The sequence below is a fragment of the Mesocricetus auratus genome, unplaced genomic scaffold (assembly GCF_017639785.1).
Source record: "Mesocricetus auratus isolate SY011 unplaced genomic scaffold, BCM_Maur_2.0 Super-Scaffold_100013, whole genome shotgun sequence".
In the NCBI taxonomy this organism is placed as follows: Eukaryota; Metazoa; Chordata; class Mammalia; order Rodentia; family Cricetidae; genus Mesocricetus; species Mesocricetus auratus.
In genome coordinates, this window is record NW_024429196.1 from 41,937,008 (window position 1) to 41,960,060 (window position 23,053).

Here is a 23,053-nt window from a genome sequence, read left to right on the forward strand (position 1 = left end):
GAAGGTAAAATGATTTCAGAGTGTTCTGTATTTATTTGGGGATTGGTTCACCAGTTATTGTCTAACAGACAATGCTGGGACTAGAAGGTGTGTGTGTGGTGCCAGGCTCTGTGCTAAGCTCATGGATCTGCCCCATTGTCATGAACTCAAGGGGTCTGTTTTATTTGATAACTTAGAATTCATCACATTCAAAGGCTGCAATTATTTCCAACACTCCACCTCTACCCTATGCATACTTTCTGTCTGTCACTATTTGATGTGCGTGGGTTTCCACAGTGAGTGGTGAGGCCACGCTGCCAGCTTTGTTACCCCCTTCCACACGATCTGACTAATCGACAGAGAATTACAGTGGAATGGTAAACCTAAACAATGACAAAGAATCACTGCAGTGTATAAGTATATTCTTGGTAAACTAATTTTTTCCCCTGCCACTCTCAAAGCAATATAAACTTTGTTGTTCCTCCCGGATCTCAAATGCTTGTAATAAATTCTTTGAAATGTCAGTAATGTTGAACTGAGGGTTTTGTTAAAGGAGATTTTCTTTCTTTCATAAAAGGAAAAATTGTCCTTTGTAGAGTATATGGGTAAATATATTTTGCTTATTTTATCCAGTACTTAATACAGCTGGGTAAAGGGATTCCTGTTTCCCACCAGGCCTCTTGCTGAATGGCTAAATCATGAGTAAAGTCCTCAGGCTCCTGGATGATGGTGTGAACAGAAAGTCTTGCTCTTTCACAACTTCAGGCTAATGAAGGCTCACTCAGCAAATTTACAGCACACCAACATCGCCATTAGCGTGTTACATCTAATTTTCACAGTAAATCTCTGGGTTTGGCTGGATTTTTCTCATCCACGATAATCAAGTTTTCTTTGGCTCTTTAGACCAAAAGGAAGTATTTCCCAGCCCATTCCAACTCCTGCTTTGCAAAGGTCCTCTTGGCTGGATAACTGTGGGAGAGTGCTGTCTACACGGTGACATTATTATCATTTTCACCAAATTTACTTGATTTTAGAAAATCCTAAATTACTTAAGTAAAATCAGTCAGCCCAAAGAGATATTTGGTTGTCCTAACGTTTCAATAAAAAGGATGGTTTATTAGTCACATGCAAAGAGGAAGGCGGATTTACAAGCCCCGTCCATTAGACAGCAAGCCTTTGTGTTTCTGTTGTGCAAAATCTGGCTCATTTTCCAGTACTTCTAGAAAGCAGGACATAAGGCATCCTGAAACTTAGGACAGATGGGATGCCACTGTCTGTGGAGAATGCTTGCTGACTGCTTCATTGGCAATTCTGGTAGCAAGAGGTGAAGGAGACATAAGTAAGGAAGCACTAAGCATAGGTATTGCACTGAGGGTCAAGACGCAAGCAAAGCAACTTAATGCAACGTTTATACCATGAGAACGAAAATCTCAAGTTCAGGCCAGTGTATCGGTATATCTCGTGTTTTTCCCTTGTGCGTTGGAATTAGCTATAACTCAGCCTGGCCTTATAGTGTAAAACCTGAAATTTTACTCATGATGAGTTTTCGCCATTTGAATTTTCAAAATACCGCATTCCACTATTATCTTTTTCAATTAGCACATTTTGGGGGTGCTTTTAAGTTCTGGATCTGAGATGAGAACCACATAGCCTTACCTTAGTCTCACTCTGCAAGTGACTGCCTTGTGTGAATGCAGAGATGCCTCTGTTCTATTGAAATTGATAATGACTAGAGGAGGCTGTATATTATTAGTGTACTGATGCAAAACTCAAAAGGAAATGAAAGGGCCTCAGAAGGATTTAATTTTATGAATGAAAAATCCTACACCAGGAGTCTTGGGCTAAACTGATCAATACTAATTGCTGAAGGGAGAAAGAGTTTGGCCTTTTTTATGATGCAGAGAAGGGCTCATGGTTGAAGAAAATTTGCTTTAAAGATAATGAAAGTAACTACTTCTCAAGATTTGGACTTTCTGTTTCAAAAAGGGGTCTGGCACGCCCCTTCCGCATTACATATGTACAGTGACTGTGGTACAGTGAGCCAGTGGGACTCTAATGTCAAGGTCAGAAGGCCTTGCTCCCGTGTGGCAGAGGTGGGATTCTCATCCATTTCTTACCTGAGCTGTTACTAGACCTGCATATGAGCAAATGCTCACACATGAAAATGCATCTTAGACTATCTTCCGAGCACCTGCACCTCCGGGGAGGTGATGAGGCCCCTCATTTCTCATACAAGTACAAATAGTTTTATATATTTCTTTTGCTCCTGCTTCATCTCCCTCTCTTCTCTCTGTTGTTTATTAAAATGTGCAGCACAACAAGAAAAGGACAAGATTATCCCGCTTCCTGCTATGCGAGTTGGTTTGCAGAAGGCCAAGGTTAAATGCAGCGTTTGGTTCCTTAAGCTCCTGTAATGCACAGGTGTGGCCAACAATCTGGGATGAGAGCACATAGCAGCGACTCTCTGAGGATCCAAACTCCAGTTTAATTTGTGCTCTCTGGCTAAGCTAAAACCTTCTTCTGCTATCATTACCCCACTTATGTTTGTCTTCCACTCTCTCTCCACTTTGCCATCCAGCTGAGTGGGAAGAAATTCACCTGACCTTGACGAATACTCAGGAAATCTGAAAATAAAGTTTTCAGTAGCCACTAAAATCTCAGACTTCTACCAGTGTTTGAATCACATGTGCATAGGCCTGAAAGGATTCTTAGAAATGGTAGATGCGCAAAAACGGCATCCAGAGAGTTACAATAACCTGTCAAAAGGTGTGAGTGACAAAGCAACCATCCGCATACCAGTGCACCACAATGGGCTTCAGCCAGGCCCCGACAGGCCCTTTGGGCTCATTATGACATTGGCAAAAATGCCTGTGATGCCTCCAGTGCATGTAGAACTCTGAAGGTCACCCCCAGGCAAAGCAGTTTGCAAGTATTGGACAGGAAGAGCCTCACCATCCTCACCCTCATAAGACCTGTGCCAGATTCCACTAGTATCGAGTTCAAAGTTTGAGTTTGGGTTTTTTTTTTCTACCAGGAATAATTACATGAAGTCCTCTCTATCTAAAAGGTTAATTCCATTTATTGTTTCAGATCCTTGCCTATTCTGATGCAGATGAGTTACAGAAAATGAATGTTCATGGGCTGAAAACTATCCCTGAATCCAAGGACTAACCAACTCTTCTGTTCCGTGAACTCTACAGAAGTTCATTTTGCATTTTACCTACACCTGCCTGTGTGCACTGACTGCCTGGCTCCTGAGGTCCTATGTGATTCCCTTTCCTGTTAGAACTTCTCTTCTCAGCTTTGGGGACTGAAGGAAGTTGTGGGTGAGCAGGCTTTGAATCTCAATGGAAAACGGAAAGAGCCATGCTGGGTACAGCTTCTGTTAGCCACTCTAAACCCCACCTGGCCCCAGATGATCAAAATGAATGAATCAAGTTTCTCTCTTACCCCAGCTTTTCTGCAGGAGTAACACTTTAGAGTCTTGTCTGCCTTGAAACAACAATCTGGTTTTGTAAATGCAATCCATTTCATGGAATTGAGTGAAAAAGTGAAATCAAATTATACTGCAATTTTACAGAAAACCCTGACAGGAGCTATTTGGAGACTTTTTCTCTAGGTGTTGCTACCTGCCAGCATTACTCATTTTTTTTTCTCTATCTTGAAAAACGACCTCTCCCAAATATATCTTCACAACATTCTTTCATTTAGGACTTTTTTTTTTCTGAAGACATCACAGCATCTATACAGCTTTAGAAATAATTGTTATCCTTCAAAATGTTTTGGAGTCAAATACAAAACAAACGGGCCTTCTGATGCACTGGTTTCCTGATAATCTGTGTTGCACCGTTCTTGGATTGATTTTGAACAATATAGAAAGATAAACTCCACCTGAAAACAAAGAATCCTAAAAATGAAACTTCATTGTCACATATTAAATTTAGTTGATCTTTACTCCCTGAATAATTTTCAGACCAATCACTTTATTCTAGTTCATAAAGAGTATTACCTCTGAGAATTAAACTCCTGTACAATGCCTTTAAAAAGGTTTTCTTTTTGAAAAATTCAAACCGTGCATGTTCCACAAACTCAAAAGCTCTGCAGTGAGGGTTAGGGGAAAAAACTTAGATCATGAAATTCTCCTTTTTCTTTATACATGCCTGAAGTAAGGAGAGGCTGCTTTTTATTCTTGTTGAAATAGATTTGTTATTCAAGTTTAATTCTATATTTCCTCAGAAATGCTTTAAAACTTTCAAAACGGCACTCTTTGGTGGTCACTCATTCAGGTCCACAGGTGTTAGGGTAATATCTAGTCTGTACTTAAACATCATAAATATATTAAGTCTAGACGCAAAAATCCCAACAAGAAAATTAGAATATTTTATCAAAGTTGTCAAGAAACAATGTGGCTTTGAGCATGCCTTTGCTGAAGAATGAAACAAAACTAAACAGCCGGGATTTCCATGGCAGTTGGGAGAAGGCTTAGAACTCAGGTGTTGCTAGTGTTCTGGAAATGGTGATGTCCACATGGCTCCAAGACCACTTTTATTAAATGGGAAACAACTTTGGATTATAACCAACAACTTGGGCAGATGCAAGCCATGCCATTTCTCAAGTCAGGATGACATTTTCTTTGGTAGTTTAACCTATTTGGGTATCTTGTGAGAACAGGACAGAAATGTTTAATCACATGCTGTCATGGCTTGGACCCGAACCATCTCCCACAAGTTCCTGTTTGAAGCTTACTCCGCAACTGGTGGGGCTGTTTGAGGAGGGTAAAGAACCTCTAGGTGGGGTGTGGCTGGCAGAAATCCATCCCCGGTGATAAGCCTTTCAAAGTCCATCCCTGCCTGGTTTCTGCTTTGGCCTCTGTTTTTTGGTTACAGCTGGGAACAGGCTCTGCCACACACTGTTGCTACAGACTGAGCTGCTCCCCATGGCCTCTCTGCTATGCTGGACGACAACTCTCCAAAACTGTGAGTCAAATTCAAACACGTTGTTTCTGTCATGCAGTGTGTGCTTCTAGAGTGTAAGTCACCAATTCACTTGGTATCTAGGTCCGTCTACTTTAACTGTTCTTAAAAAGCATTACACTCTGTCTCTGGGATGACAGAGATACATTTTGGATGCTGACAACACTGAGGCTGCTTGAACAGTGCATTTGTGCATTTGATTATAGCTACTCTCCCATCAGATGTCAGGTGTCCAAGGAAGACATTTTAAGCTTGTGTTCATTTCAGTATCTTGTCAAAATGGTTAGGTTGTCTTGCCCTTGTAAGATTTGTGAAAAAGTACATCTTAGCTCTGACTTAGGAACGTGCTCAAAATGAAAGTTCCCTTTAAGCACTTGTCCAATCACTATCATTCCTCAATCAAATAAATGTATTTCCAGGTAAACTTTGGGCCACTCCAAAGAAAGCAAGTTCAAAGAGACAAAGCAATGAGACATCAAGTAAAGTCAGTAGTAGATTGCTAAATTCCTAATCTACTTGCCTTTAGTCTGTGTGGTTATCTGTTTGGTCTTGTTTGTTTTCCTGTTTAACAGTCATAAATGCCTTTACTGCTGTCACCCTTGGGTTGGGGAGGATGGATCAAGGCTCACCTCTAAGGAAGGTTAGTGGGCTAATTGGCATTGAAGAGAATGCATGAACTGTTCACTTGGTTGTTATCATACCTAGGAATACCCTGCCCTTTGGAATCTCATGGAGGAATTTGTCTCATGTAAGTTGAAAAACACGTAGCCTATACCTCCTGCACTGGCATCCCAGTCATTCTGTTTGGGAGCTAATTGGTCTGAAGTTAATGTTACATAGTCCTGACTGCTCCTCTTCATTCCTCTTCAGTGACAGTGGATTAAAGATAAGCTTTCAAGATTAACCCGAGGTATCTATTTTTTGTTTCTTCAGTCTCACAGTAATAAAGTAAACACATAGCTGCTTTAATTTATATCAAGATGCATATTTGCTGAGGCTCTGGGCATAAATTTAGAGTACTTGTTAGTCTATGGAGTAATGGTTGGAATCTGGGACGAAAGACTGGGGCTAAGTTTCTTTGCCCTCGTAACCCCAGAGAGTATTTAGAAAAATAAAAACAAAAGAGCAGAAAGTACGAAGGTAAGACACTGTTGTATTCATAATATAGAGAAATAACCACCAGGCCTCATGGACAGGAGATGCAGTTCTCCACGGGGCTACAAAACTGTGCTAGTAATAATTTTAATTGGATGCTATCTTTGCAGCCTTCAAAAAGTATCATAAAATGGAGTTATTACAGGCTACAAGTGCACTTACAGTGCTGTCCTCTCACCGAAAGAAAGACATAACATTTATCCTTCGGAGGGCTGCATCAATGGACTTCTATTTGTTTCGTTTACATGCATCCCCAGCTGCCTGCCATTTGCTTCCTCTTCCCTAAGTCTAGGAGATCAATTTGAATTGGATGCTGCAGAATGTGATGCTATGTCTGGCTGGCCTTCTGCCTTTGGGGACTGTACAACACCATGGGAAAGTCCATGCTCCTGAGGAGGATGGAAAGCATACCTGTAGAGGGTTGGGCGGCGTGAGCGGTGATGGAAGGCTATGTCCTGGAGATGGGCTGGGTTTCTGAGGGGGGGCTTGAGCTCTGTTGGCTTGGAGATGACTGATTCTGGCTCTGGGGGTGGGAGTGGGGTTGATGCTGCTGAGACTGAGTAGCCTGCGGGAGCTGAGCTGGGGGGAGCCGGTGGCTGCTGTGAGGCAGGTGGTGGCTGGTGGGGTGGGGTGGGCTGGGACTGTTGCTGCTGAGACTGTGAGGGTGCCTGGGAGACTGGCTGTGGGTGCTGGCTGGTTGGTGGAGGAGGCAGCTGTTGCTGCTGTTGCTGTTGCTGTTGCTGTTGCTGTTGCTGCTGCTGCTGCTGCTGGAGCTGGAGCTGCTGGAGCTGTTGCAGTTGTGAGTTCAGGGATGAGGTAGCTGCAGGGAAGACAGGAAGGATGGTGTGAAACAAACAGGATAGACATGATGTGTCTTGATGGCTTGTCCAGTGCATGATGACAAAGGTCCCCTTTAGAGAAAGCAGTCCGCCCTCCTTGAAGCTCCTTGGCACTGCAGAGGGGCAGAGGACTGTGGGACTCTAGAGGAAACAAAGTCATTTCTTGTGAAAATTTTACAGTCTCAGACCAGAACGCACCACAGCAGGTATTTGTAAAGCTCTGAGCATTGCTTTAGAAGCACTGTATTAGAGAGCTGTGCCAGGATGGAGATTGTTTTTAAGCACTTTCTCCCTCTTTCCCTTCTTTTCCACCTTCAAAATATACTCATGCTTTCAAGATTTGATTGAGATTTTCAAAGTTCAACCCGTTTAATTCTTTTGGTAAATGCTTGACTGAAGTTAAGAACAGAACACTAAATTGTTAGCAATCTCCTCTCCACCCATCATCAACACCATTAGTGGCATCATTTTCACTCGCTCCTTCAGACCTCTACCCATTTTCTCAGACATCCTGGTTTCAACGCCTGCTCTGCTTTAAAGAGAGTACAGGTTTTTTTTCACAGCAAAAAAGAACCCTGGATGGTTTAATTACTGTTTTGTTTTTGTTTTTGTTTTTTGCTTGTTGATCAGACAAAGCTCTTAAATGGAAGGGATTACAGTTAGTGGCTGTGAATTGGTTAGACACGTTAGCATCTCAAATAGCTTAGAGAATAAATTAATGCTTTAAGGTTTTCTTGAGTTGTGTGTGTGGAAAGCTATCTCTGCACTGAACCAGTCTCTCAGATGCCCATCAGGCACGAAACAGTGTTAGTCTTTAAGTCTAGAAATATGTGTAATGTGAAGTACCATAGGATGTACTACCTTCATACAGCAGATACACCTGAAAATGCATGCATATTGAGTCACAGTTTGAGTTACAGAATGCAACAAGGAAGTTAACTAATGGCTACTCTGTAAAGAATCATTTTATAAGAGACAGTAAATGCCACCTAGGGTGCCAGACAAGATATACAATTTAAGTAGATAGAGTCTCACCTTCTAGAAGCTTACCATGACTTTGAGGAAATAATATTAATTCTTAAAAAACATAATTTGGAGGAAATTATTACAGAATCCTGGTAGAAGTAGGTAGATTCATAACTGTTGATTGATTGAATGATGGATGTTGTAAACCTGATAGAGACATATCAGAAGAGTTCCGTGGACTGCGGGGCAAGGGCCTCACCGTGGTGAATGTGGGCCCACGTGAAGAAGGTTTGGGAGAAGGATGTGAAGAGAGGAAATCTCTAGCTGGAGAAATACCCAGAGTCCACATTCCTTGAGTGACCTTTCTGAGGGAAATCTTGAGACTGACCGTCTGAAACTAAGAGTTAAGGAAGTTCAGGGTCACCTAAACTTCATAGATATGGTGAGTCCTCACAATCAACCATGGCATAAGTTAGATTTCAGATAATAATCCAACTTTACTCAAGGAAGGTGTAGCCCCTCTGGTGAGTTAGCTGTTTTCCCTGGGTTACCAAAGGCCAGTTCTCTGATCTCAGGTATCACTAGGAAAGCCATGATGGCCAGTTTACCAAAAGTCATGACGGGGTCATGTAATCACTCCAGGTCTCTTCAAATAGTCTAACATGAGTCCTGTCTGGCAAGTGTATCCTGGGGCTTGTATGTGACTCTAGAGGTTTAGGGGACTAATAAATGACCCTGTCGTTGTCCTCATTACCAAAACTTTAAGAGTAAGGCCTATTTTGTTATTTTCTCTCACTCTTCTTATCACACAAAATCACATTTGATTGAAAACCAAGGATCCCAATTCAATTCTAACCCTCAATATCTCTTACATTCTGGGATTCCTGGAAGAGTGGGGTTTGACATTTTTATGGTGTGGTTATAGACAGTGGAACCCAATTGTCCCTTGCCTCCTGCTTAATTCTGACCAAGTCTGTCTAGGCTTCTTCCAAATGGGGCACATACAGCAGTGCTTATTTTCATGGCTGCATTCAACACCACAAGGTTTCATTTGGATTAGAAAAGCATTTATCTAAATCAGCATTAGAAACTAGGAAGACCAGAATATTGGCAGATAGGTATTGGCAGACAAGTGTAGCAGACCCTAACTTACTAATGAGACAGGGTCCCAGATGTGTCTTCAATGCTTTGTGTCCATGAGCTCACATTACTCAGATATTTCCTCTAATAGCAATTTGACTAGAAAGGCACAAACCTAAGCAAAATCCCACTGCATTCTGTAAACTGATTTGCAACTGAAGCAAAACAGTGATGGAAAATCAGATGTAGTCAGGTTTACGGTGGGTACAAAGGAAGTAGGAAGGAATATGCAAGAGTGTAACCTTGGTCTAAAGAAATGTCAAAACTTCTACCCAATGATTTGAAATGCAAAACCACAGTCTCTCATATTACAAAGTATAATGAAAGATGGGCATAGACAATAACAAAAATAAGTAAACTGAGAAAGTTTTAGGACATAGCTGAACTATAAAATGATGTTTGCAGATAAAATGATGCATTGGGGGATCAAACTGACCCCAGACATGTAATAGCCAAGATCTTACTTTCTTTTGGCATTTATTGCCTATATCTGGTTGCAATACACTGGACAGACACAATATTAAATATGAAATTTAGGCTATCAAAGAGATGTGCACAAAGATACACCTTGAAAATTTGAATACTTAAGATTGTGAAAAGAAGAAGGAAAACAAAATTCTCTCAAACTCACAACTTCCTAGAGAGAAGAGAGGACCGTGGTAAAACGGCTTGAAACTTTCCAAATAAATAATTTAATGTGACCAAGGAGTAGCCAAGAATCCTGCATTTTACCATTTGTTCAGTTTCTGTATTTCAACTACATATTAAAAGCAATTTCTCATTTTGAATGTTTAAGGTTTCCATAGTGAATCATACAGTAACATAGAGCCACACAGCCTGGGTGATCAGCAGCATTGCATAGCACGAGATTTATGTGAGATCACTTCCAAAGGCCAGAGTAGAAAGCGAAAGAGTAGACAGCTGTCTTTCATTTCCTTGGAGATTGGTTTTGGTTCCAGGACTTCTGTGGGTACCCAAATTCACAGGCCCTCACATCTATTTACAATGGCCATATATTACCTATGTAAGCCCTCCCCTGCTTTAAAAGGCATTGTATAAATACAACGTTCCTAACTGTTACGTTGTTTTGCCTAGAGAATCAAAACAATGGAGAAGTCAATCACATTTATTACAAATGGAGCTAAAGACGCTTTTGATTCACAGTTTATTGAATCTTCGGTTTCAGGACATGGCTTATTGTACCTGCATTTAAAAGAGTCCATGAGATACTGGAGAAATGAAAACATGCCCGTCTGCTGAATGCCACCCTCTTTAACCTATGTGGTACTGTCTTGCCTTAAACCAAGATCTTAACTTTCCTCCTTTTTGTTTCTTTTGTTCCCAAGGTCCTCTGAGGGTTATACAAAGAATTAAAGAGTCAGTGCTAGAATCTGATACCAGAGAAAACAGCCTGCATTTCTCTTTCTGGGTAGGTTTAATTAGATCAACATGTTTATATTTCCAGTTCTATTCACTTTTCTGCAAATTTCACAGTTTCATTTTCTTAATAGATGAATATAATTCCATTATATATTTGTACATTTTCATTATCTGCATGTTATTTTATACAAATCTGAAATGATTCCATTGTCTAGCTATTGTAAATAGGGCTGCAATGAATATGGAAGCAATAGTGTCTGTGTAAGAGTGTAGGGTGCAGATTCCTTAGGGTGCATGCCCCAGGGTGGTATACCCAGGAGGGCATTCCCAGGAGCTGTATACCCAGGAGGGCATGCCCAGGAGCTGTATACCCTAAGGCATATAGTACTTCTATTTCCAACTTGTAGAGGAACCTTCAGATTGATTCCCAAAGTGACTTCACAGGTTTACCCTTTCACTATAAGTGTGTTAGGGTTTCTCCTTCCCCACATCTATGCCAGATTCATTGGCATTTGATTTTATTTTTAATAATAGCCATTCAGACTGGGGTAAGAGGTAATCATAGAGTAGTTTTAATCTGCATTTCCAGAATACTGACTACTAGAATTCAAGAAAGGAACTTCTGCAACGGTACTAGTTAAGTTTTGTCATCTTGACACAAACTAGAGTCACCAGGGAACCTCAGTTGAGGAAATGCTTACATCAGATTGGCCTTTGGGCATGCATATGGGAACATTATCTTGATTAATGGAAGAGCCTAGATCACTGCAGGAAGTACCTTCTCTTGGCAGGTGGTTTTGGTGGTATAAGAAACAAACTCAGTAAGCCATGGAGAACAAGCAAATAAGCAGCATTCTTCTGTGGTTACTACCTTGGCTTTCCTCCATGATGGACTGTGATCCGTAAGTGTAAACTAAAATATACCCTTTTCTTCCCATAATTGTCTTTGGTCATGGTGCTTATCATAGTTATAGAAATGAAATGAATACAAATGGTAAACTAAAGCACAAGGAGTTGTCAGATAAATGAGAGAAAGATCTAGAACATAGTGCGGGGCATCTCCACCCCTGTAATAAATCTAACTGAGGCAAATTAAAAAGTAAAAGGCAAGTTTGTCTAGGGATGTCTCATGGCTGGACTGGGTTAGGGGCTTTCTGTAGGAGAGAGGAGGGAGACAATAACATGCTTGAAAAGGTATTGGAGCATTGCCTGGGCTAGGGGTCTGGTAGGTGTGTTTGAGTACAGTGGTTACTTCAGAATCTGGAACTAAGTGTATGTTTTGCTTAGTGTTTTGGGTGGGCTTTTGTAAGCATGGGGTTTTGGCAGGAATCTCTTTGTTTGGTATTTGAACTTCTGCAAGTGCCAGCTTCTGGCTGGAAGTTGGGGATGTGGCGGCGGGGGGGGAAGGGCATGGATATTTTTGTTCTGAAACTTCCAGCCTAACATATAGAAGATGCCATTATGTGTTGAATTGTCACATAATCAGTGGTTGTCTTTGATGAAACATCAAGTTACATCCTTAATTATTGAGATGACATGTTGTTAGAGAGCACAATCTAAGCCACCCTGGTAGTTTCAGGTATGATTTTGGTTTTCAGATTGAATGTTCTAGGTCAGTCACACCTCTTTCAAGGCTATCTTCTAAAGGCAGGTTCCTGGCTGAGGATGGATATTTCCCATACACTATCACACTGATGACAGTGTGAACTCATTGTCATGAACATGTTAATATTAGCAGACATGGAATTAACTAGTTAGTTTTCGTTTCTGCAATGCCCAGGAGGCAAAGCCATGAACTTGGAATTATTGAAAATAAATCAGAAAAATACCAGGTGTGCCAAACATTTTGACACTGGGAAATAATGTCATCACCTACAAAGTTTTAGAATCGCTCACCAGGTTATAGAAAAAGGAGGACAACGAGGAGAAGGGGAAGAGAAAAAAAGAAGCAATCACATACAGAAAAGTAAGGTTATGACTTTGTGTTCTTAGCTATCCTGAGCTGCAGATTAGCCATGCCCTCTATGATGAGCCGGAGTTTCTTGTGAGCTGAAGCCATCAGGTAGCAACTTCCCTGTTCCCACACAGCTTTGCAGCTGTTTCAGGACACAGCACAGAACCTTAGGGCAGGACCTGACTGTGAGAGCTTCGTAGAACCAAGATACTAGAATGAACAGTCTGAATATGTCCTCCACTAGAAGCAAACAGTTTGGTCAGCTGGTGTGGGATGAACCAGGGAAATGAAAGGAAACGAACAACAAGGTTTGGGAGGATAATATTGTCAAGTAGGCAGGATCTAGGATAAGCCTCTCACCTGTGGAAGATTAACTCCATTAGATTAGCCAGTGAGCATGCCTCTGAGAGATTTTCTTGGTTACATTACTGAACTTTCTCATATCTCCTCACACGGAGATCCCAGGGAGAAAGCTTTTTGCCTGCTTGTCTTTGAATCTTACTGATGAGTTATCTACCTGATTCCCAAGTTTGTCTATATTTCTGTTGCTACTGCCTCTGCTGCCACCACCATCCTTTGTTGACATCAGAACCCAGCTCCTTTAGCTTTCCAACACAAACTGAAGACCAGTGGCTCTCCAGTAATTCTCTAGGCCATAGAACCAGACTGTGACCCTGGAGCATCCGGCCTTGTAGCTGATCAGCCTCTGTAGTGACCAGTCCCATATTTTAGCAGCCATTACAGGCTAACATGTGCTTGCATGACCTTGCCAATCCTGTCCTGGTCACTAAGGTCAGGTGCCCTCCTTGTGGCAAGGAACCAATCAGAAGTTAGCTGGCAGGGCTGTGCCTTACAGCTCTGGTTGTGCTTTATGGACAGTGCACAACAGTGACTTGCAGAGCATAGCAACTGCCCTGGGAGTTGTAACAACCAGTTGACCAATCAACACAGGGCAGGTCACCCAAACCTGGAAGCGCACCAATCCTGAGACTGTTTCATACCCCTAGACACTCCCCTTACATTGCCCTTTAAGATCCCTGCCTAGAGGTTGCTTGGGGTCTTTCTCCAGCCATTCGCCATGGTGTCGGGGGTGAAGGGCCCGAGCTAATGGGGTTAGCTCGTTAAACATCTACAATAAAAAAACTCTTTGCTTTTACATCAAAATGGGCCTGTTGGTGATTTTGGGGTTCAGAATTTAGGCACAACCTTATTGGCTCTCAGGACAAAAACAGTACTGTTGAATTACTCAGACTTCATTGTGTAAAGCAATCTAAAGAATTCATTAAAAATACACATTCACCCTATGTGTTCTGCACCCCTAGGGAACCCTGACAAAACACATGCCATTCACAAGTTCTATCTGGTTCCATGTACCTGTTTCGAACAATTCTGCTGAGTTCTGACTATAATCTTCCAGCTTTCTGTTTCCCCTTATCTCTGCCAGCTTAAATTCCTTGGCTACTGGTGAAAGGGGAAACAAATTTGAATTTCAACACCAAATCTCTCTTTCTCAAACAAACAGACAAAAACAAATAAACAAACAAAAAAGTCTTGTGCTATAGATGGACGTGCATGTTGGATAGCAAGCTCTTGCTTGTTATCAGTTACTCTTCTCTGTTAAGAGCAGTGCTCAAGTCAGAGGCTGTGGAGGGGCATTACTTAGTCCTCTGTGTATTGTTAGAGGACTGCAGGGCAGGAATCCTGCTAGGGTATACCTGGTAACTTATTATTTCTCTATTTTTGCATCATTACATGCGTTCGCCTGCTCAACAAATATCTACCGAGTCTTTACTATGTGCTGGTTATTGTTTAATGGAGGAGACAGTGCCAAGCAAGGCCAGCCACGTCCTGTTCTCATGGGACAAGCAGTCTTATAGGTTTGTCCAGAAGTGATGGTGACATAATTTAGTGGCTGGAACTGCACATGTGCACTGATAGAACAAACAGCAGCTGTTGTACTGTGCTAATGTATGCCCTGAATTATCGACTTGTCATCTGAGAAATGCATTTATTTGTTCTATTAAAAACACTTTTCTATTAAGAAGAAAGAAATGTACATGAGGGAGGGAAAGCACCCACATGGAGGAAAAGAACCGAAGCTGAGGAGGAAGGAAACAGGCGGGTCTTCTTAAAAGTGGCCAACTATCCCACCAAGAACATGATGGGCAATGATTCTCCAAGCCCACCCTTACCCCAGCTTCCTGAAGGGAGAGAAATAGGGTCAAGAGAATAAAAATGAGCAACCTTGAAAATATGGTAACTTAAAGGAGCTATCACAGGAGCAATTATATGAGTCCATTAATATGAAATGGGCAGGAGGGATAAATACATACAGACAGGGCACAGATGGGTGCGCACTGGGGTCTGGGGTGGGAGTAATGGAGAGCAGCTGCTATTGGCTATAGCGTTTCTGTTGGAGATGGAGAAAAAGTTCTAGACCGAGATAATGGTAAAGGTGCTTAATGTTGCTCAGCTATATGAATGAATAGCTTAAAATGAATGAAATGGTTGGTCTTACAGACATTTCTGTAATTAGAAAAGGATGTCTTTAGCTCTGTGTTCACACACTGAGACCCAGCCTCCACTGCCTGCCTCCTCATTGCCTCTCATGGTTTTGCAATCTGGGGGTGTCAGTGTTGCCAGCAGGCAAGGGCTGAGTTCAGGAGTATTTGCTTTTGCTTGCTTGACTTTATGTTTCCTTGGTGAGCTTTTTCACTCTGTCCCTGGAGAGCACTAAGAGGTCACCTGCCTAGGGAGGAACACACTGCACCCATTGGAGAGACAGGCTCTGCCTGGCAGGGAGGGATCGCAGTGCAGTGTTCTGGTTAGCTTTAGTCAACCTGACTTTTTTAGACTTATTTGTGAAGGAGAACTTCAATTGAGACAACGCCTCCATCAGACTGCCTGTAGGCACCTCTGTGAGGTCATTTGCTTGTTTACTGATTAATGTGGGAAGCCCCGCCCAGTAGGGGAGTGATCCTGGGGAGTGCAAGAAAGCAGCCCCAGCAAGCCACAAGGAGCAAGCCAGTACACATTCCTCCCTGCCTTTGCTTCAGTTCCTGCTAGGTTCCTGCCTTGAATTCCTATCCTGACTTCCCTTCATGATAACTCTCTTCCTTCCCTAGTGCTTTTAGCCACTGTTTCTCACAAATATAGAAAACTAACTAAAACACGAGTTCCTTTGAGTGTTCCTGACTTGAAGATGTACATGAGTGGGGTGCAGTAAAGAAACTGCCAGTATGACCACTCCATGATATGGGAAGCTTCTGTTGTAGATACGAGACAGAGAAGAGCCAGCGGCATCCGAAAGACTCCAGAGTAGAGAGAGAAAGAAGTAGACTGGACATGGTCAGCAGACTGGATACAGCCAGGGCTATCTGTGAGAGGAGGGAGAACAGCTGGGGTAGAGAATAGAGAGAGCAAAGTGAGAATAGTCAGGTTGTAAGAGAGGTGAGTGGCTGGGGGAGGCGAAGCCTGTGAGCAGGAGGGAGTTTAGGGTAGAGAAGGAAGAGAGAAGGGCTAGGATGCTAGTACTCCCGAGTAGGGTCTGGGAGAGCCTGGGTCCTAGCATGGACATTGATATGCTGAAGCACCACAGGTATACGTCAATTGGAGGGCTATGCCTTTTTTGCCAGAGATAAGGGAAATGTCTCCCTTTGGCAGACAGGAACCAGCTTCACAAATTCCTGAAGAATGCTGGCTTTTATCTAGCTGCTGGAAGTCCTCCTACAGTCCAGGCTGAGCTGGGCCTATACTCGATTTTGAGTTAGTAAGCCTGCAGTTTGGGGAAGGGTACCCTTCAGATTTGACAACAGGGTTTATTTCTAAGTCACGTAACTTACCACAACGGTGGCCTTTAGAAATTCTGAGAGGTCCTAGATGCTGTGCACACAGGTGTAAAAACAGTGTGGGCTAAAAGTATTAGTGTCTTGTAATTTAGAAAGTGCTGTCACTGAATATCATAAAGTAGCCTTCAAGACAATGGAATGGGGAAATGCTAGCAATGCCATGCTACACTATACAGTGCAGGTTCAGAATGGTTCCATAAGTTTCTCAAGCATACACCGCATGCCCGTGCTCCAAGTGACTCATAGTAGGGTGTCAACTTTCCAAAGCCTGTGAACTCGACAAAATTGCATTTGTAGATGGGGCAAACTATTCCCCAGTAAGGGTGTTCATAAACAAAACCACTCATTTGTAGATTAATGTCCTCCATGTTCTTGAGATGAGGTATAAGAAATTAAACACAGAGGCTTGCCCAGTCTTTATATATGGGGAGGTGCTTAGTCTCACCACACTTGACATACCATATTTTGTTGATACTTAGGGGAGACATTTCCTAAACAGAAATGGAGGAGGACTGGGTGGGGGATGGGAACAGAGGAGGATGGCGGGAGGTAGACTGGTACAGGAAGTGGGAGGGGAAACTGTAGTCCGGATGTAAAATGCATTTAATTAAAAAAGAACATCTGTTTAATGATGTCATTTGTTTCTTGAGGCAGTTTTTCACATATAATATTGGTCCTGCTTTAAGCAAACCACCTATTAAAAGTTGCTGATGGGAAACTAAGTTTTTATTCTGAGAAGAAGGGTGCTAATTTAAGCATGACCACTGTATTTGACAAAGAGCAGAGGTAACAGGAAGGGGCAGCTAAGAGCTGCCAGTGGAGAGGGGAAAGGGCTTCATTATACTCACCGTGATGGCACAAGATCTCTAGGAGAAGGGTATATTGGATCTAGTATGACTTAATAGGAAGAATTTGACTTAATAAATTAAAATTCATATGCACCTTAGCAATAAAATCAAATGAAACCAAACCAAGGATGCAAGGAAGCCACCATCTCTGTACTCTCACTGAGAACAAGTCCAACCTGAATTAGCAGACAAAAGTTTTTTAAATTAGATAGGAAATATAGATGATTAGGGACGGGATTTTGAAAATTCAGAGAAGGTGAAGACTTGCTGGGCAATCTACTTTATTCTTGGCTATAGAAAGAAGAAAAATCAATGCTGCCTTAGAGATGATGGATGGGTGCCTGTCCATCTCCATCTGGGGTTAATTCCAAAATATGACTGCATAGGCTTTTATCTTTTCATTTTTCTTTGCATTTAAGGTAGAGATCTACATTTTACTTGAGATGTCTAGGGTAAACAGCAAAGTTCTTCCCTGAAAATATCTATGCAAATTTCCATCACTAATCTGAACCAGCCAAGCCTGTTCAGTTTGATGGCTTCTACCATCTCCAGCAACCCTGGACGAGAATTACCAGGGGAGCTTGTTAGGAAGGACATTCCAGGATGGCACAAAAATCTGCATTCTAAAAAGCATTCCCGGGGGACCAGGAGACATTGCCTCTGGGACTCCTAACAGCTTACAGATGTACAAAGAGTTTGTGGGGCCTGCTCTTTTCTTGACCTTTGGCTGGGCCTCTTCCTTATCCATCTCCCTAGGATCTTTAAGAGTATTTCATTCACACAACTTTCTCTTAAGGAAAAAAATATGAAGGACTGGGAAGAGAAGAAAACAGACTCCTGGAAATCTGGCATTCTCTACTGCTTTGTTAAAATGTCAATTCACTAATCTCTCCTGTCTTTATTGAGATTTTTGGGAGCACATGCTTGTTGGAGTACAATTAATAAGTATGAACTTTGAGACATGTCAGATTCTCTTCAGCCACTAAGTAGGGAAGGTGAGCTCTGGATAAAGCAAAATGAAGGAGTGTCACCTGTCCAGTGGTGTCAGAGAAGCTGAGGGAGTAGGTGCAACCAGGGCCCACTGAATTCAGAGGCAGTGGCTGAGGTCTCCTTATAGAACAGTTGGCCTCCTCACTACCATGTCTGACAGAATGGATCAGAGAGAGGCCTAAAATATCAGAAAAATAAGGGAAAGACTCTCCTTTAAAGTAATTGTAAAAGCCGTCTGGAAAAGAATCAAGATTTTTAATGTGTATTGAGCACCCCAAAGTGAAATTCTTCCCCCTCACTTACCTGAACAAGCCTGTCAATATCACTGCAATATGGAACCATTTGCCAATCTTCCACTCTCTACTCTCCCCAGTCCTTGGGATGTCCACTTACATTCTCACCAAGTGCCAACCAATACTAAAGATACTACACCTACCCTGAATAATTTCTTCATGGAATTAAAGAACGTCCAAGAGAAGTAGATTTTAAAATCTGAAAGGACTTCTGCAAAGAAAAATGGCCATCTACCAAGAGACAGAAATTTCTGGCAACATTACCATACAGCTGCTTTTCATTAATGAAACTCTGTGGGTAAAATCTGAGGAGCAATGCCTTCAAAGTTCTGAGGGAACACAACTTGCATGAAGAATTCTGTTGCCAAACTGTCAAAAGCAAGGATAAACTAAAGCTCAGTTTGGAACTGAAACTTATCTTTAAGTGATGAGCTTTTCCCAACACAAACTAAGTGCAAATCTAATGAGAATACTGTTTTCCCCTGCGAAGCCTCCATGGATTAAGTCACATTCTGGCTTAGCCAGTGTGGCAGCAGCGGTCAGTTCATACATTGAATCCTCGAATGCTGTAAATACCTTTGATTGACAAAAGTGAGCTTACAAGGAAGTAAATGAATAGGCATTTCTTAGCAAACCAACTTCCTTGAAGGCAAAGTGTTTCTGACAGTCTGATAGAAAAGGAGGCAAAGAAACAAACAGGGGCTGAGTGCAAAGCTAGGCTGTCAGTCTCCACAAGCAGTCTGGACCAACCAGCTGTGGTCTTTGCAGTCCTTCCCTGGGCTCTGAGACAGTGGCATTGCTATAGCGTTGTGAAGAACCTGCTACGTGCAACTTCTTCGATATGAGCCTGTAAGTAACAAGATTAAGGCAAGGAAATGATGCTCTACTAACAAATGTATTATATTCCTTGTGAAAGGGAAGGTGTAAAAACTTCTCTTCTGCTGGTCTTCACCAGTTTTTTAAAGTCCTCTTCTGGTATTGATGCAATGTCAACTCAGAACCCGAAGGATTTTAACAGGCATTAGAAACTGAGTTCCCGTGGACAGATCCTATGTGTTCCTTGATTTGCTTGACTGATGTTTGCATAACCCTGAGGGGATTATATGTGGAAAGTTGATTCTTGACTTGAAATCCATTTGCTCTAAAGATGAGGTCAAGTTTACCCACTCGAGAATTTTAATCCACAGTTTCTGAGATCCTTCTCTTGCAGTTTGCAGAGGTGAAGAATCTTACATGATTGCTGGGAATGTCCCTAAGGATGACTGCTCACTCTCCAGTGTGTGTATAATCAAGTTGTTTGACTGAGAAGTCTGAGAGTCACTGGGCACTGCTGTGTCCATGACCTGTCTCTCTTGATAACATGTGAGTTTAGTATAGAGAGCACATTTGTGTGAGCTGGGAAGTTCATGTTACACGAGTCCATCATTGTGAAGAACACTTATCTCTATCTTTGGCAGTTTCTTCTTAGGAAGCCAAGTCACCTTTGGCTAGCTGTTAATTGTTTTTTTTTGGATTGCAGCTAATGCTTATTAAACATGAATTTTCTAGGGAAAATTATTTTACTTTTATTAAGGTACAAGAGAATCCGTATTTGCTAAATGAGATTAAGGATAAAAGGAAAAGTAAAAAAAAAATGTTCCGTGTTTCCATGCTAATCAAACAGAGGCATGCATGATCCTTTAAATGTAGAAGACAGGGCAAGCTGAGACCTGACTTTCAAAGCATCAGCGTTCACTTTTCATTTCAAATGGAGATTTGCAAGAGAAAATATTACAAGCAATCCAATGGCTGCTGCGCCTGGTTTAAACACAGCACTCTGTTCACTCACATTTCTTTTAGGCTATAGACACATGGGCCAGTGCTTATTTTCATGGTTGATTTAATCCATCCCCTCTGCCAGTGTGGGGCTTATTCCCTACAGTTATTCTCCAGTGATCTGTCAGTTCAGATTTAAAAAAAAGTTAAGTGACAAAGATGTGGTGGCTGATTCCTTTAGAAGGCTCTGGAAGCTAGAGTGTACCATATGAGATTTATTCCCAAGAATCTGACTATGTTCTCTTCTTAATTCCCTTCCTATCTCCAATAGTGCTCCTTAGCTAGTCTGAACTGGAACTCCCTTAACAGGCAATTCAATTTCTCTCCTTTACAGCAATCTTAGGTTTGCCAAAAGTTTTACATATCTGACTTCATTGGATTCCTGCTCTTGTTGTTGTTGTTGTTTGAAGACAAGGCAGGGCATGCTTCCTCTTACAGATGAAAAACATCTAAGACCTGAGTCTAGGGCCATGTGCCCCCGAACTGTGCATGGCCTTCACAATAAACGATGATACTTCCTGGAAGTTGTATCTATTTTTATATTTGAGATGTAAGAATGCTCCCCGGTCAATCTTGTCCAGATTTTAAAAAAGAAACATTGCAAAATGACTCTGAATAGTAAAACGCTGGTTAAGTAAAATAATAAAAGGGACTGGTATTATGCCATAGATGTTATTATCATCTTATTCTTATTTTCTCCTCCCACATCTCCTGCATTTGAATTCTTTAGTGGGCCAATGAATATACTGCATTTATACTTTTCTTATTTTTGTGCTGATGTATTAACCATTCAGTTCAAAAAATTAAATTTAAAGGTTGTTACATGTAGTAAGTTAAAGAGATGGTAGCTCATAGTTTTAATGAAATACACTAATAATAAAATTACCTGGGAGAAAAAGGTCATCAGGAAAAGAATCTTAGGAAAATTCATAAAAGAGCAGTGGATGTTGTAAGGTGATCGCACATCTCACAGATTTTTGACTAGCTGGCTTATCTTGAATACAGGCAGTAAAATAGTAGTATATTTACTTTGTCTTTAATGCAGTATTGAAAACAAAAAGGTAAAGACAATTGTACCAATCAGGACATGTTCGGTTACATTGTAGTAGTGATCCCTCTTAAGTTTGGTTAGAATACAGTACAGGATACACTATAGTAACACTCTTCTCTGGGTGTGTAAGGGTACACTGCAGTAACAGTCTTCTCTGGGTGTGCAAGGGAACATTGTAGTAACAGTCTTCTCTGGGTGTGCAAGGATACATTGTAGTAACAGTCTTCTCTGGGTGTTCAAGGATACACTGTAGTGACAGTCTTCTCTGGGTGTGCAAGGATACACTGTAGTGACAGTCTTCTCTGGGTGTGCAAGGATACACTGTAGTGACAGTCTTCTCTGGGTGTGCAAGGGTAAACTGTAGTGACAGTCTTCTCTGGGTGTGCTAGGATACACTGTAGTGAGTCTTCTCTGGGTGTGCAAGGATACACTGTAGTGAGTCTTCTCTGGGTGTGCTAGGATACACTGTAGTAACAGTCTCATCTGCGTGTGCTAGGGTAAACTGTAGTGAGTCTTCTCTGGGTGTGCTAGGATACACTGTAGTAACAGTCTCATCTGGGTGTGCAAGGGTAAACTGTAGTGAGTCTTCTCTGGGTGTGCTAGGATACACTGTAGTAACAGTCTTCTCTGGGTGTGCAAGGGTAAACTGTAGTGAGTCTTCTCTGGGTGTGCAAGGGTAAACTGTAGTGAGTCTTCTCTGGGTGTGCAAGGGTAAACTGTAGTGAGTCTTCTCTGGGTGTGCTAGGATACACTGTAGTAACAGTCTCCTCTGGGTGTGCTAGGATACACTGTAGTAACAGTCTCATCTGGGTGTGCAAGGGTAAACTGTAGTGAGTCTTATCTGCGTGTGCTAGGATACACTGTAGTGACAGTCTTCTCTGGGTGTGCAAGGATACACTGTAGTGACAGTCTTCTCTGGGTGTGCAAGGGTAAACTGTAGTGAGTCTTCTCTGGGTGTGCTAGGATACACTGTAGTAACAGTCTCATCTGGGTGTGCAAGGGTAAACTGTAGTGAGTCTTCTCTGGGTGTGCTAGGATACACTGTAGTAACAGTCTTCTCTGGGTGTGCAAGGGTAAACTGTAGTGAGTCTTCTCTGGGTGTGCAAGGGTAAACTGTAGTGAGTCTTCTCTGGGTGTGCTAGGATACACTGTAGTAACAGTCTCCTCTGGGTGTGCTAGGATACACTGTAGTAACAGTCTCATCTGGGTGTGCAAGGGTAAACTGTAGTGAGTCTTATCTGCGTGTGCTAGGATACACTGTAGTGACAGTCTTCTCTGGGTGTGCAAGGATACACTGTAGTGACAGTCTTCTCTGGGTGTGCAAGGGTAAACTGTAGTGAGTCTTCTCTGGGTGTGCAAGGATACACTGTAGTGACAGTCTCCTCTGGGTGTGCTAGGATACACTGTAGTAACAGTCTTCTCTGGGTGTGCAAGGATACACTGTAGTGAGTCTTCTCTTGGAGTGCAAGGATACACTGTAGTGACAGTCTTCTCTGGGTGTGCAAGGATACACTGTAGTGAGTCTTCTCTAGGTGTGCAAGGATACACTGTAGTGACAGTCTTCTCTGGGTGTGCAAGGATACATTGTAGTGACAGTCTTCTCTGGGAGTGCAAGGATAAACTGTAGTGACAGTCTTCTCTGGGTGTGCAAGGATATACTGTAGTAACAGTCTCATCTGGGTGTGCAAGGGTACACTGTAGTGAGTCTTCTCTAGGTGTGCAAGGATACACTGTAGTGACAGTCTTCTCTGGGTGTGCAAGGATACATTGTAGTGACAGTCTTCTCTGGGAGTGCAAGGATAAACTGTAGTGACAGTCTTCT

At 42.1% G+C, this 23,053-nt stretch overlaps 1 protein-coding gene across 1 annotated transcript in view; it reads right to left on the reverse strand.

Annotated features, from left to right (window-relative positions):
• Pou6f2 (POU class 6 homeobox 2) overlaps nucleotides 1–23,053 on the reverse strand; it is a 382,575-nt gene that overhangs the window by 114,956 nt on the left and 244,566 nt on the right. The window contains 3 exon segments of the mRNA XM_005071806.4: nucleotides 6,519–6,590; nucleotides 6,592–6,693; nucleotides 6,695–6,927. Of these exon segments, the coding sequence (XP_005071863.1) occupies nucleotides 6,519–6,590; nucleotides 6,592–6,693; nucleotides 6,695–6,927 (407 nt within the window).